Source organism: Gobio gobio (assembly GCF_949357685.1).
Source record: "Gobio gobio genome assembly, chromosome: 23".
NCBI lineage: Eukaryota > Metazoa > Chordata > Actinopteri > Cypriniformes > Gobionidae > Gobio > Gobio gobio.
In genome coordinates, this window is record NC_137119.1 from 12872432 (window position 1) to 12888707 (window position 16276).

General features: G+C 40.2%; 1 protein-coding gene across 4 annotated transcripts in view; it reads right to left on the reverse strand.

Moving 5' to 3' along the window:
- The window catches only part of actr3b (actin related protein 3B), a 36834-nt gene extending 21245 nt beyond the window's left edge, over positions 1-15589 (reverse strand). For all 4 annotated transcript variants that reach the window (XR_013815736.1, XR_013815737.1, XM_079806804.1 and 1 more), the window contains exons 1-6: positions 15424-15589; positions 15274-15325; positions 13737-13792; positions 13263-13387; positions 1404-1514; positions 5-100 (exon numbers count right to left, since the gene is read on the reverse strand). Coding sequence is in view for 2 of the 4 variants with exons in the window: in XM_079806804.1 (XP_079662930.1) it covers positions 5-100; positions 1404-1514; positions 13263-13387; positions 13737-13792; positions 15274-15320 (435 nt within the window). In the remaining 2 variants the exon portion in view is untranslated. The remainder of the gene's footprint in view (positions 1-4; positions 101-1403; positions 1515-13262; positions 13388-13736; positions 13793-15273; positions 15326-15423) is intronic.
- Between the last annotated feature and the right edge of the window lie 687 nt (positions 15590-16276).

The following is a 16276-nucleotide window of genomic DNA, read 5'->3' on the forward strand; positions in this document are numbered from 1 at the left end:
TTACCTGAACAGCAATATACAGTCCGGGGACGTTGAACGTTTCAAACATAATCTCAGCTAAGTATTCCCGGTTCTCTGGAGTATTTAGAGGAGGTTCTGTCTGCGAAGAAAATATAGCACTACAACTTCAGGATAAACAGACCCAAAAGGCCTGTTTAATAAATTAAATGTGGTCTTTTGTAATGTAAAATATTAGTGCATATAAAAAATGTTTTGTCATCATCAAGTGGAGCAGTGAGACAAAGGCCAGAGGTGGACAGTAACTAAGTACATTTACTTGAGTACTGTACTTAAGTACACTTTTTGAGTATCTGTACTTTACTGGAGTATTATTTTTTAGGGATACTTTTACTTTAACTTCACTACATTTGAAAGACAAATATCGTACTTTGTACTCCACTACATTTCTATCAAGATCCTCAAAGTAGAAAGTCGTTTCTGTAGCAGCTTTTAAAGTCGGTGGATGATTTTTTTCTTCTTTAAAAGTTTTTTTTTTGCAGACAGCCTATCAGTAATCACTCTTGTATAGGGTCATGTGAAGTTTCCCAACATTTTTTGAACACTGATCAGTTTACAGCAAAATGGAAGAAGGCGGTTCCTCTGCGCAGTGTGCCATACTTAAAAAGTATGTTTCAGTTTTCTCAAAATATTAAAGATTAGTTTAGTTGGCATACACTTTGATGCATGTCTCATAAAAGGTTCACAAATGTAAATGTCTGGGAGAAAGAGAAGAGTAAACAGAGAGAGAATATCGTATGCGTATCAGAGTATAGGGTCCATGCATTCAGCCTTAAAGTGACAGCAGCTTTGTAAAGAGCTTTGTAACGTTTATAAAAGAAATTTAAAATGTAAATACTTTACACACTCTACACAAATGTAAAGAAATTAGTTTAAGGTGGTCTTATGCTAGCATGTCGGATGGAGCATCACTGACTGGCTTAAACCACCATGGCATAGCGTGCATTTATACAACAATGCAACGATAATAAAATAATGCATTGACATAAAAAAGGAAATTTACTTTTGATACTTAAGTACTTTTAAAAACAAATACTTCTGTACTTTTACTTAAGTAAAAATCAGTTTTTAGAACTTTCACTTGTAACGGAGTAATATTTGACCAGTGGTACTTTTACTTTTACTCAAGTAATAGAGTTGTGTACTTTGTCCACCTCTGGCACACATGCAGAAGACACACTGGAAACATCCTGTTTGTGACATGAAAACAGTTTCACTCTGGTACAAAGCAGCATAATCTATCATTATGCAAACAATAAATATTTAATTTGGTAGCTTCAATTATGTATGTGCTTCCTCTGTTTCTCAGTGGGAATAATCTGTTTCACAAATCACTGTGCCAAACACCTCGTAATCTCATCTTTAAGAATGTCCAGCCGACATACCATCAGGAAGCTGTGGTCCTCTGGCTCAGCTCGGAGATATTTAAATATGATCTGCTCCATGTACTTTTCCATAAGGTCCCAATCCTCAACAATACCATGTCTGATGGGCCACTAATGTATACACAGAGAAAAAGAATGTTGTGAATTCTTCATTACTGTAGTCTTAGATAATGATGTTTGTTGTGCCTGTACCAACACACACAATAGGTAATCTCAGAATGAGCAGCATATTGCAAAAAAGCCCAAAACAACACCACAATAAGAACAAAAAAAAAAACTTGGGAACAATATACTCATCAGATGACACAACAGTTATGAAATATTATGATTTCACATTGTCCCAAATGTCAGTAAAATGATAACAGAGCTCAATTAATCTAGAATGAGGTGGTAAATGCATATTTTGGCATGTTTTGAGAGATACATTTCATATTCCCACACTTTAATTCTCACCGCTGGTGAAGATAGCTTAATCATAGACGTTTGCGAGTACTTGATTACCGGATAAGCTTTTCTGGCTTTTACCAAGTTTCTAATTGTAGGGTTTTTCTTTGGTCTTTTCATTTTTGTTCTCCAAAAACAAACATTCTTCACATTAAATTTTTTTTTTTTTTTTTAAACAAGTTCTCTTGCAGGAGCTTCAAGTAGTTTACATCATCCATTCTTCCTTCTATTGTAAAAAGATGCCCTGTCCCTGATGATGAAAGGCAACCCAACAGTTTGATGCTACCTCTCACCTCTTGTGAAATGCTTAATTGACTCATATATGTGCATTTGTAGTGTGCTTCAAATTTCAGGCATATTGTATGCAGATAATTTAATATTATAATGGAATAAAAGACCACTTAAGGAGAGTACACTTTCATGACTATGTTTCTTAACACACTTAAGTACACTTCTAAAGTTAAAAGTTTGATGTTAATATAATATATGATATAAGTTTCATTTTATATCATTATGATTTAAAAATCTTTTGTCATGCTTTAAAGATGACTAATGCTTTGGTAACATCTTATTTGATGTGGTGACTATAACATAAGCACACGTAAAGTACTTGATTATAATTTTACTACAGTGATAAATATTACATTTGACATCTAATTTTAAAGGGTAACTAAACCCTAAACCAACTTTTTTTAGTTAATGATCTGTAATACTGGGGCTTTATTAATGCTGTTCATTGATTCAAGTAAATGTTTTGACATTTGAGTATAAAGTGTTTTAATTCTATAAAATATGGTGTAAAACCGCCAAAGTGCTGCCCTCTTAAGGTTGAACGGTGGCTACTGCAGTTGAATTTTCCTATTGGACGTTGTGGTACATCGTGACGTAGGATGGTACCTCCAAAGGCTCACTATCCGCTCCCCTAGCACCAGGGGCGCAGCTAAGGGGGGGAAAGTTAGGACGATTCTAAGGGCCCACACACTTTTGGGGCCCCCTGAGATCGGTTTTATTAGTAGTAACAGTACTAGTACTAATGTATTATAAATGTATAATCTACCAAAGAGTTACAAATATAAAAAAATGATGGCGCATTTCTCGCAAAATCCAGCAAAAAACTCCACTCATGAACCGCTCACGCTCACCGGTTAAACTACGTTCACTCATATCCCACTCCGACATGAAAATTCTCTGTGCTATAATTGTTGCAGCCATTAAGGTATTTATTTTTATATTTATGTTTAAATATTATAATGTTGTTTTTTTATGTCTATGTTGTCAATATGTCAATCTATGTCGATTATGAAAAGTGAACAGCATGAGATGATCAGATGAGATGAGATGAGGAGTTGATCAGACATGATTATGACCACTTCATTAAGTTTTGTTTTGTATAAATTGTATCTTAATTTTAATCATTGTTTCATCAGCCAATTGGGGCATTCTGGGTTGTGCGAGCGGAGCTTAATTGGTCAGTATTATTAAATTGCAGACAAAGATTTTGGATAGCTAGGTTGGTGTGGTAGAGGGCCCAACATCAAATTCTTTCATAGGGCCCAAAATTGCTAGCGGCGCCCCTGCCTAGCACGAGCTCACCACGCCCTCAGAAATTGTTTCCCCCAATCACATGATGAGAACGGCTTCACTCCAGTATGAACTGTCATATTACATGAAGTAGAAACATTATGAATGAAACTGACTTGACACTTGCTTTAACATTGTACTGAAGAAAATACGGTTAAATAATGCAGTTGTCAGTACACGTCAGGGTTTTCTTGCGATATTATTGCCGCCCGTCATGTGTACAGATAATTTTCATACATGAGACGCGCTTTCAAACCCTGACACGCAAGTGGTTGCCGCAGACGCAGATAGACTAGGTCAGTTCTCTTGCGCGGCTGCTTCGCTAGCATCGTCGGCATCGGGAGTTAACGCAGTTTGAGCCAGCGGCTCGCATTGATAAGGCTCTGGGTCTGACTCTACAGTCAATCCACCCTCCTCCACTTCAGGTGAAGGTAGGAGAAATGAACGCTCTGTTGCAAAGCTGGCGTCACTCCAGTCATTCTCCATCTTTGCGACTCGCGAGTCTGACAGCTGTCAATCAATCCGTCACTGCGGGTCTCAGGTGCACGCCCTCCGCTCAGCCCCGCCCTCGGTTCATCCCCTCTGTCTCCGCTGGGCTCTGCCCACTTTTCCAGCATTTTTCAAAATTTGCCAGTGGGTGGAGTTAAGCTCTGAGCAGGGGTTTAGTTATGTCAGGAGAGTACTAGATTTAGTCACAACGATTTGGTGTTTGGACATACAGTTCGGGGACCACTGTCTGTACTCAGAGATCAGTGGATTAAAAGTTCACAACCTAAAAACTTGATAAGTTATGTGAATGACTTTTAGCGTAGATTATATGAAGCAGGTAAGGTGGCAAAAGAACATTTGCATTCTTCGCAAAAGCGCATGAAGACGATTTTCGATCAACGAACTGAGGAACGGAAATTCATGCCTTGCGATCAGGTATTGGCTCTATTACCAGTGGAGGGATCGCCCTTCAAAGCTCAGTTTATAGGTCCGTATGTGGTCGAGAAACAAGTTACTGACTTAAACTATCTGATTGCCACTCCAGAGAGAAGAAAGTCCACCCAGTTGTGTCATGTTAATTTGTTGAAGCCCTATTATTGCCGTTCCCACAAGACGTTAGACGATGAGGTGAAACCTGCATTAGTAGTTGAGACAATTTCGCCTATTATTATGGGGGAGGGAATGGATGAAGGAGTTTCTTTTCCAGAGGATACAGTATTTTTAGGATGTCTAAAAAATTCAGAGACTCTTCAATATTTGCATAAAATATTGTCCCATTTGCCTGTTAATAAATGTGGTGATTTGATTTACATTATTAATCATCATGTTTCTTTATTTGGTGATGTACCTTCGCGTACACACTGGTTGGAACACGATATTGATGTTGGGGATGCGGAGCCCATTCGCCAACATTTTTATCGGGTGTCCCCAAATAAACTTGCACATCTTAATGCTGAACTTCAGTATATGCTGGATCATGATATTGCACGACCTTCATTTTCCAGTTGGGCTTCTCCCTGTTTACTTGTCAATAAACCTGATGGAACTTATCGGTTTTGCACAGACAACCGTAAAATAAATAAAGTAACACAACCAGATTCCCATTGCCTCGTATCGAGGATTGTGTTGATCGCGTTAGTTCGGCGAAATGTGTCAGCAAGTTCGATCTGCTAAAAGGCTATTGGCAAGTTCCGTTGACCAAAAGAGCTCAAGAGATTTCTACTTTCATTACATCTGAGGGGTTATTCTCTTATAACATTATGAGTTTTGGCCTTAGAAATGCACCTGCAACGTTTCAGCGACTTATGAATAAGGTTGTTTTTGGGTTGAAAGGAGTTGCTGTTTATTTAGATGACATAGTGGTCTTCAGTGATTCATGGGAGCAGCACCTGAAGCATATCGCAGACTTGTTCTCTCGTTTTGAAGAGGCTGGCCTGACCGTCAATCTGGCTAAGTGCTGTTACGGGTGTGCTCAGGCAGGAAGGCAAAGACAGGTAAGTAGAATACTCAAACAACGTTTAATACTTAGGATACTCAGGATACTCAGGAGACTGACATATAACATAGCAACAAACCTTACATAAACGTGGCCAGACAAAGAATGAATGAACAAAGAGGAACTTAAATACAAACACAGATGACTGGATAAATGAAGGACAGGTGATACAGGAGATGATTGACTAAACACAGCTGAACAGAACTAGACTAACGAGGGTAACTAAGGAAACAGACAAGTGGCGGGAAACTCAGACAAAGGAACATGTGACAAATGAAACCAGGAAGTACATGAAACAAAAACAACAGAGACAGACTAGATATGTGACATAACGCCCCCCCCTCCCGGTAGGCGCGTCCTCGCGCCGTAGATAGACCAACTGGGGAGGGGGGGCGGGCACCCTGGAGTCCTCGAGGCAGGAGCACCTGCACCTGACTGGGAAGCCTCCAGGGTGGAGCCATGGGCGGCCATGGCGGGTCGGGAGCCGTGGGCGGAGCAGGAGACCTGGGCAGGTCTGGAGCCGTGGGCGGAGCAGGAGACCTGGGCGGGTCTGAAGCCGTGGGCGGAGCAGGAGACATGGGCGGGTCTGGAGCCTTGGGCGGAGAAGGAGACCTGGGCGGGTCTGGAGCCTTGGCGGGACAGGAGTCTTTGGGCGCCTGGGCGGGACAGGAGTCTTTGGGTGCCTTGGCAGAACCAGAGCCCCACCCACATGTGTGCCACCCACATGTTTCCCACCCACAGGTACATAGCCCCCCCCCCATAAAAAAAATATTATTTGGGAAATTCAGGGGTGGAATGAAGGGCTCGTGGAATGGGACGGGCTTGTGGACTGGAGCCGTCCTGCGAGGTGGAGTGGGCTCATGGAAGGCTGGAGCGGCCTCGTGGAAGGCTGGGGCGGCCTAGTTGAAGGCTGGGGCGGCCTCGTGGAAGCCTGGGGCGGCCTCGTGGGAGCCTGGGGCGGCCTCGTGGGAGGCTGGAGCGGGCTCGTGGAAGCCTGGAGCGGGCTCGTGGAAGGCTGGAGCGGAGTCCAGGAAGTCCAGGAGGGCTGGAGCGGAGTCCAGGAAACACGGAGCGGAGTCCAGGAGGGCTGGAGCGGAGCCCAGGAAACACGGAGCGGAGTCCAGGAAGGCTGGAGCGGAGGGCTGGAGCGGAGTCTAGGAAACACGGAGCGGTAGGATTGCTCCCAAAGTTTATTAACCACCCTTCACTCTCCGGTGTTGCAGAGAATGCTGGCTGGTTGAGGGCTGGAGGCCCCACAGGATGCTGGTCTGGGGCTGGAGACATAACTGGACACTGTACTGGGCCTGGAGTGGAACTGGGTGACTGTGACTGAGTGGCGGTGGTGTCCTCATCCACCTCACCGACCGTAAGGAGAGAACCACTCAGCCACATCACATAGTCAAGGTATTGGGCCAGGGAGCATGTGGTTGCTGGTGTAGGTGCCTAGCGGAATCCAGCCCAGTCCAAAAAATGCCCTTTAGTGTCCCATCTCCCCATGGTACCTGGTGTGCCAAGATGAGGAACTCCTCGACGTTCTCCTCAATTGGTCACTGGTCCTGGGAGATGGACATCAGCAGGTCAGCTGGGTCTCGGGAGATAAGGCCCATGCTGCTGTCGTTATTTGGTCTGGTCATCTGTTAAGGGTGTGCTCAGGCAGGAAGGCAAAGACAGGTAAGTAGAATACTCAAACAACATTTAATACTCAGGAGACTCAGGAGACTCAGGAGACTGACATATAACATAGCAACACACCTTACATAAACGTGACCAGACAAAGAATGAATGAACAAAGAGGAACGACCAGAACGATGAGTGCGACCAGTTCGGGCCAGGGTTGAGGCCAATGATCAGTTTCCTTCGCCTACTACTAAGAAGGAATTAATAAGTTTTTTGGGGTTGGTAGGTTACTACCGGGATTTTTGCAGGAATTTTTCTACCGTGGTAGCCCCGCTCACTGACCTGTTGAAAGCGAAAGCCGCTTTTGTTTGGTCGTCTGTCTGTCAAGAAGCTTTCGAGGCAGCTAAATCACTGCTTCCTTCCACTCCCATGTTAGCAGTGCCTCGTTTTGATCGTTCTTTTCAGTTGTGTGTAGATTCTAGCAATGTGGGTGCTGAAGCTGTATTGTTACAGGCTGATGAGGAAGACATTTACCGTTCAGTTAGCTACTTCTCAAAAAAGTTTAATTCATATCAGTTGAATTATTCTGTGGTTGAGAAGGAGGCATTAGCGTTGATTTGGGCTTTGCACCACTTTGAGGTGTACGTGGGATCCGTGTCAGGCCCATTGGTTGTGTATACGGACCACAATCCGCTCGTCTATTTACATTCTTTGCGGTGCCCTAACCAACGACTGACGCGGTGGTGTCTTTTCTTGCAGTCATACGCACTTGACATCCGGCATATCAAGGGGACTGACAATGTGGTAGCTGACGCATTGTCTAGAGCTCCTTGTTCCTTTTAACTGATTGACTAACTATGCTTTGTTTTGCTCTACTTGTCATCTTAAATTGCTTCTACAGGGCCCGTGGTTGCTGAGGATATTGGAGAGTATTACAGAGTGCTGGGTCTTTCTAGTTTTGGGAGTTGTTCATAAAATGTTCACCATTTTTCTATGTGGGGGGGGGGGTTACGACCCCATTTTGGGTCATATTGTGTGGGTTTGGTTGTTCTTTGTTTTCTTGGCTCGTAGGTTGGCGTTAGAGTGAGTGACGTCATGATGACTGATGGTTTCCACCTGTGCTAGAGCTGATGCTGGCAGATTAAAGCAGCTCCCTTCAGTCGTAAATGGGCGCTCTCCCCTCGAGCCATTTTGTCGTCGTTCCAGTGATTGTTTTGATTCCGTTTTGGTCTTTTCTCTTACTTTATTGCTCTTACTTTAATAAATGTTATTCCTTTTTGCATATCACCCAACGTGTCATCTCCTTCTTTGTCGCGGCTTGCGAGCCGGCCGTGACAATGACCCCTTTAACAATATCACGTATCTTACATTTATAGTAGTGGGAACTTGCTTTAATAGCTAATTCAATAAATGCCACCTTGCTAATTGGTTACACAATGCTTTGGTAGCATTAGCATAGTATAGCATTGCACTTGCTGAATGAGGACAGCAATATAATACTTTTAAAGGGTTAGTTCACCCAAAAATGAAAATTCTGTCATTAATTACTCACCCTCATGTCGTTGGACACCCGTAAGACCTCCGTTCATATTCGGAACACAAATGGAGATATTTTAGTTGAAAGCTGATGGCTGAGAAAGGCTTCAATCAGGCCTCCATTGGCATTCAGTACATTGACACTTCCAAGATCCATGAAAGGCACTTAAAACGTTGTTACAAAGTCTATCTCACCACAGTGGCTCTACAATAATCTTACGATGCGACGACAATAGTTTTTGTGCGCAAAAAAAAATCAAAATAACACCTTTATCCAACTTGTTCTCGACTTCCGTGTATGCCTCCACGACGCATGCGCGAGAATATGACGCAGATCCGGCGTTCGGACATATGACCCAGAAGCGATTTGTTTACGAGCAGAGGAAGACGCGCGTGTCTAAGCTGTTGGATTCTACATTGATCGTGCTTTAGGTCTCGGCGTAGTGCTCAAAATGGGGCTTAAGTGTGTATTTCATAGATTCCCGAACACCGGCGCTACGTCATATTCCCGCGCATGCGTCGTGGAGGCACACACGGAAGTCGAGAACAAGTTGGATAAAGGTGTTATTTTGATTTTTTTTTGCGCACAAAAACTATTGTCGTCGCATTGTATGATTATTGTAGAGCCACTGTGGTGAGATAGACTTTGTAACGACGTTTTAAGTGCCTTTCATGGATCTTGGAAGTGTCAATGTACTGAATGCCAATGGAGGCCTGTGTGAAGCCTTTCTCAGCCATCAGCTTTCAACTAAAATATCTTCATTTGTGTTCCGAATATGAACGGAGGTCTTACGGGTGTCCAACGACATGAGGGTGAGTAATTAATGACAGAATTTTCATTTTTGGGTGAACTAACCCTTTAACATATCTGTTCTCAAAGTTCATGCTCCATTTATCACCATGATGGTAACCCTACAAAAAAAACCCAGAAACTCTTCTAAACTAGCATAACAAAAGTGTAAAACACTAAACATTAAAGTGTCATGGCAAGGCATGCTGGGAAATAGAAATCCCAGCCCAGTTTCGGTCAAATTTAAGTTAGTCTAAATTAAAAGAATCAAGTTCATAAAACTCAAAACAATTAAACATTTCAGATTACTTAAAATATGTCCTTTTTGAGAACTCAAAAGAAAAAGAAAGTTCTAAATACTCATAAAAAGTTAATTTGTTTGAACTAATTTGTTTAATTTGAGTTGGCTCTACTCAAATCAATTAATTATTTTGAGTGTTGGGGTTTACAGTGTATTCTGAAGTGTACTTCTTTTTCACAAGGGACCACCAAACTGCTGGCATGGTGGCTTTTTGTAGTTGACTGTCAAATTCTCATCGAACATGATTTTAAAAAGACCCATCACAATATCTCTTCTCACACTGTAAGCTGAGCAATGGTTTCTTTGTGCTTGTCTTTTATATAGCTCAGTATTATGTCAAGCTCTTGATACGGTTGACCAGTGCCCCCTTCACTCTGTTCTCAGTTATTGAACCCTGTAACTCCTTCAAAGTGATCATTCACCTCTCAAGTCTCCTTGTTCAAGACAGGTTTTAAAAGACAACCTTTTCAAGGCAGTGTCTGGGTAGTTGGATGTAGCTTTACACTTCTTGATAATTGAACAACTGCTGCCACTGGCATTTCTAAACACTTAAAGGGATAGTTCACCCAAAAATGAAAATTCTGTCATCATTTACTCACCCTCAAGTTGTTCCAAACCTGTATGAGTTTCTTTGTTCTGCTGAACACAAAAGAAGATATTTAGAAAAGTGTTTGTAACCAAGCAGATAGAGTAACTATTTACTACCATAGTAGGAAAAAATACTAGTCAATGGTTGCTCTCTCTGCTCGGTTCCAAACATTCTTCACTCTAACTTCTTTTGTGTTCAGCAGAACAAAGAAACTCATACAGGTTTGGAACAACTTGAGGGTGAGCAAATGATGACAGAATTTTCATTTTTGGGTGAACTATCCCTTTAATACACAACACTCATACGTTAAATGAAATTGTCGGACAGGCATTTTTTTCTATACTGATGTATTTCCAGTTTAAACAGGAAGTTTGGTATAACATAATACAGTGATTGTGCCCATATGTTTTGCTACTTGCTAGGCAGTTCATTTTATACTCAAAAACTGTACATAAACTCTACATCTAAAGGCTGTTTTTAGGATTACACTAGCATTTAGATGGCCTTAAGATGGACACATGGACTAAAAGCAGGGACGGTTACTTTGGAAATGTAATAGGTTACAGTAATAGTTACCTTATTTTAAATGTAACAAGAAGTGTTACATTTCAATTACTTTATTAAAGTAATGTAACTGATTACATTTGATTACTTTGTGATTACTTTTCTATTTTCCAGCATTGAAACGCATTTTTATCATTTGCCATGGTGGCAACTCTCAGACAGATTGTAGCCTAAAGCTTTCAGCGGCGATGTGGATTGATGTAATTGGCAGATGTGGTGTGCTGCAAATTCAAACGAGAGCCGATCAAAAGCATCAGAATAGCATCGCTTTACTAAACAGCCTTTAAATGGCAGGAGACATTGTGCACATCAAAAACAGGCAAAGCAACACATTAATATTATTCAACACATCCTAGCTTTTTACGAAAAATATTCAGATGTAACCCCCTTTGTAATAAATAATATTTTCATAAATAACAGGAACTGTAAAAAAAAAGTACAACCCCAAATCATAAAAAGTTGGGACAGTATGGAAAACGCAAATAATAAAAAAAAAAGAAGTGATTTCTAAATTTACTTTGACTTGTATTTCATTGCAGACAATATGAACACAAAATATTTCATGTTTTGTCTGGTCAACTTCATGTAATTTGTAAATATGCATCCTTTCCTGTCATTCAGACCTGCAACACATTTCAAAAAAAGATGGGACAGGAGCAATTTAGGGCTAGTAATGAGGTAAAATGGTTAAATAATGATGTGATTTGAAACAGGTGATGTCAACAGGTGATTGTAATTATGATTTGGTACAAAAGCAGCATCCAAGAAAGGTCTAATCCTTTAGGAGCAAAGATGGGCCGAGGATCGCCAGTTTGCCAACAAACACGTGAGAAAATTATTGAAATGTTTAAAAACAATGTTCCTCAAAGAAAGATAGGAAAAGATTTGGATATTTCACATTCAACAGTGCATAACATTATTAAAAGATTCAAGGAATCTGGAGGAATTTCAGTGCGTAAAGGACAAGGGCGCAAGCCTAAGCTGAACAACCGTGATCTCCGATCCCTCAGGCGGCACTGCATCAAGAATCGTCATTCATCTATAAGCGATATCACCACATGGGCTCAGGACTACTTTGGCAAACCTTTGTCAAGTACCACAATACGTAGTTACATCCACAAATGCCAGTTAAAACTGTACTGTGCCAAAAGGAAGCCCTATGTTAACAGTGTCCAGAAGCGCAGTCGACTTCTCTGGGCTCGGAGGCATCTGGGATGGACCATCACACAGTGGAAACGTGTACTGTGGTCAGATGAATCAGTATTTGAAGTATTTTTTGGGAGGAATGGACACCGTGTGCTCCGGACCAAAGAAGAAAATGATCACCCAGACTGTTACCAGCAACAAGTCCAAAAGCCAGGGTCTGTCATGGTATGGGGTTGTGTCAGTGCCCTTGGCAAAGGTAACTTGCACTTCTGTGAAGGCACCATTAATGCTGAAAAGTACATAGAGATTTTGGAGCATAATATGCTGCCTTCAAGAAGACATCTTTTCCAGGGACATCCATGCATATTTCAACAAGACAATGCAAAACCACATTCTGCACAGATTACAAAGTCCTGGCTGCGGAGGAAGAGGATACGGGTACTTGACTGGCCTGCCTGCAGTCCCGACCTGTCTCCAATAGAGAATGTGTGGTGCATTTTGAAGCGCAAAAAGACCCCGTACTGTTGCCCACCTTAAGACTTGTTTGCAGGAAGAATGGGACAAAATTACACCTGAAACACTTCATCACTTGGTGTCTTCAGTCCCTAAACGTCTTTTAAGTGTTGTGAAAAGGAATGGCAACATTACAAAGTGGTAAATGCTTTACTGTCCCAACTTTTTTTGAAATGTGTTGCAGGTCTGAATGACAGGAAATGATGCATATTACAAATGACATGAAGTTGACCAGACAAAACATGAAAAATTTTTTGTTCAGATTGTCTGCAATGAAATACAAGTCAAAGTAAATTTAGAAATCACTTCCTTTTTTTTTTATTTGCGTTTTCCATACTGTCCCAACTTTTTCTGATTTGGGGTTGTAATTAAATTACATAATCTACTTACCAACACTGACTAAAAGCCATAACATTGTGATCTGATGTTTTTTTTTAAGTATGTAATAGGTCAGCATTATCATTTCTGTCTGTATACGTCCTGCCCTAACAGTAACATTGATTGTTGCTTGGGAAATCCAGTCATTTAAATATAAATCTATAAGGAAGTTTCAGGCGAGTGTGAAAAAGTTCCCCACGATTTCACCACATTGACCAATTGAAAGCTGCTTGGTTTAAAAGTGACTTTTGTGTCAGCTGTGCTTCTTACATCTCAATGCTATTTAATTTAACTTTTGCTGAAATGTGATCACAACTTAAGCCTCAACAAATATGCTTATAAACTTCCTGAGGTAGATTATACAGTGTCTAGGCCTAAAACAATAGACTGGTACATTACATATCACAACTGATCACCTTGGTTGCATAGTTTGGCTTATCAATGGCTTCATCTCCGATGAAGAAATCGAGGTCATCCACCCCTTTCATGAGACGTCTCTGTGCCTGATCTCCAACACTGGCTGACTCCCTGATCGCAATACCTGCAGTGACAACACTACAATCAGCTTATACTGAGCGCTGTGAAGTCACAAAGCACATTCATATAAAATAAGCTCAACCCACATTTAATATTAGACAGTAGCAACACATTCAATAAGTGTTATGAAAGAATGTGTTTTGTTAACTGGCTCAGAGCCTACAGTATATTGAGGTTACAGCAGTGGTGAATTGAGAGTTTTTATAACAGCTTAAAATAGTGGTTCCCTAAGGAAGTTTTTAATTAAATTCGTGATCCAAATATTATATCCTGGATCTGAGAACTGGACATGCAGTATTAGTCTTCTCTGATCTGCCCCGCTGCATGTTTAACAACTTAAACAGGGAGCTCACAGGATGGCATGATGAACTGGGGCTCTGTGTTTCCTGCATAACCAATCTTGGTGTACCTGAAGAAGAAGAACAGTAATCATCATCATGAATGAGATGAATGAACCTGTACTGTCTATTTGTTTATCATTTTCCAATCAGTATTTCCAGTGAGTACACAGTCTGTCCATTTATCAAATAACAGCTATGGAAGTTTATTACATGCACCTGATTAATATCTTGACATGGCAGCCAATTAAATCAAGACCAGCATATTTTATATGAAAACATAGATCATACCAAAAACCATATCAGGAATATTGCTTCATACACTCAGAACCTCTGTATTTTTCAGATGCAGATATCTATGTTTACATCAAAATATTGTTACTTATGCATTAGTTTTTAGTAGTGCTACAAGTCTGAATTCATCAGACAGCTCAGACCAGATATAGGGGAGAGCGGGGCACAACCTAACACGGGGCTAGTTGTAACGCACACGCTTTCAAACTTTCCACACACGCTAGGATGACAAAACTTTTAGTATTTACTAGTTACCATATCAATATTATTTTGAGAAAAAATTGTGCCAAAATTTAAAAATCTTTATTTTTCATCTCTGTTTTTTGTGTTTATTTAAAATAAAACAAATCTGATATTATTTTATTATTATTTTAATCGTATATCTGTTATTTAACAGTTGAGATTGTTCTTTTATGCTGAGCTAACCAGCAGAAAACACTAACTGGGTTTAAATCCCAGTTGTGCAGGTGTGGCATATTGTCACACTGCATTACAGTGTGCCCTTATTAGAAATATGCTTTTCTATTCTATACTTTTATGACTTCTATTGAGAAACCATGAGAAAAAGGTGAATAATGTGGTGTGTTTCTTGTCACAAAAATGTGTATATTTTTAATGATTAAAACATAGCACTATTTTATTTTAAAAAGTCAATAATTGTCTTTTATTGACAAAATATTTTTGGGTATATTTTGAGTTATATATTATAACATTTTGAGCTCTCATTTGGTCATGTTACAATGTGTCCCTCGCATGTTACAATGTACCCCACCTATGGGGCATGTTGTCATATTTCACGTCTTCCAGGGTAAATAAAAAAAAAAAAGTATAAACTGTATACATGAAACAAAACCACATAATTTTACTAAACATGTGGGAAATTAATGTGGGAAAAAAGAAATACTCTGAACCCCAAGTGGATTTACACAAACTGAGAATGTCAAAAAGCTTTAGGTTGTGCTCCGCTCTCCATCTAAACATATGTCAAAGTATGGTATATACAACCCATATCCCAATTCACATATCCCACATCTAAATTTGTGAATTGATCCTCCTGACCCAAATCATAACAGATTAAAACTATTCAGAATTTAGAATGTTTTCTACCTAATAAACACATTGCAATCATATAATATGTTTAGTATCACATAGAGAGTAATAAAATTCAAAGTATGGCAAAGCATTTGGCTGAATTAATATATAACCAGCAGAAATGAAACTGGAGGAGTATGAATGTTGTGACAGTAAACAAACTCACCCTGTCCCGCAGTCAATCACGCATGGAGGGGGCCGCACTGCCATCATCAGCACTAGATACAACCACATAAACACATCCTCATGTCACAACAACAACAACGACGTCATCTACATTGAAACCATGTGCCGTTTACAGGCTTGTCAGGTGTACCTTTAATGCGGGGTAGCCTATATTGTCCCTTGGTTATGGCTTGTTATTTTTCGCGACTACTTCCCGAGTCAAAGGGAAGGCAAAAAATAGAAACATTCTGGATCCACTCGCGCTGCCTCATCATGATCCACAGGGCTGACAGCAAAATTACGAATCCTACTATGGTACAGGCTGATTTATTCATATTTATGAGCCAAGCCCTCGCCACTACAGATATAAACCGTTCGCTACTGGAAGGTTACTAAGGAACGTCAACATGGCGTATTTAATATTCATAACCTAAACCTTTTGCCATAGTAGGCTTTGTAACAAAACAGATCGCAAAGCGCGTGGCGCATTCATTGTTTACTTTTTTAACTCTGTAATTTATTCCTATACATGACAGACATGCCTAGACATTGGTGTGTTTATTTGGTCCAAGATGTGTTTATATCCCCCATGAACTGTCTGATTGTTTATTCTATGAAATAAACGTGTAAAAATCATAGACGTATCTTGGTAATGGAATATAGCATTCGAGTTAGGGACCCCTTTCATTTCATTGTGCATATTATTGTTATTATTAACATTAATAGTATTTCACTGCTTTTGTGTGTATTGCCAATTTTGTATGTTAAGCAAGCCAATAAAGCACTTTGGAATTGAATAACGGGAGATCTGGAGTATCATCTAGAATAGAGATTTCTGAAGGGTAAACTCTAGATGGCAGTCGATCCTAATTTTACATGAGGAATTAATCATTGAGAATGTGTTGTAACCATTTGTTTTTCCACTGTAGTAATGCTGTATAAATGTATATGATATATTATATTTACTTGTAAATAATACAAAGTTTCACACCTTCAAAACGTTT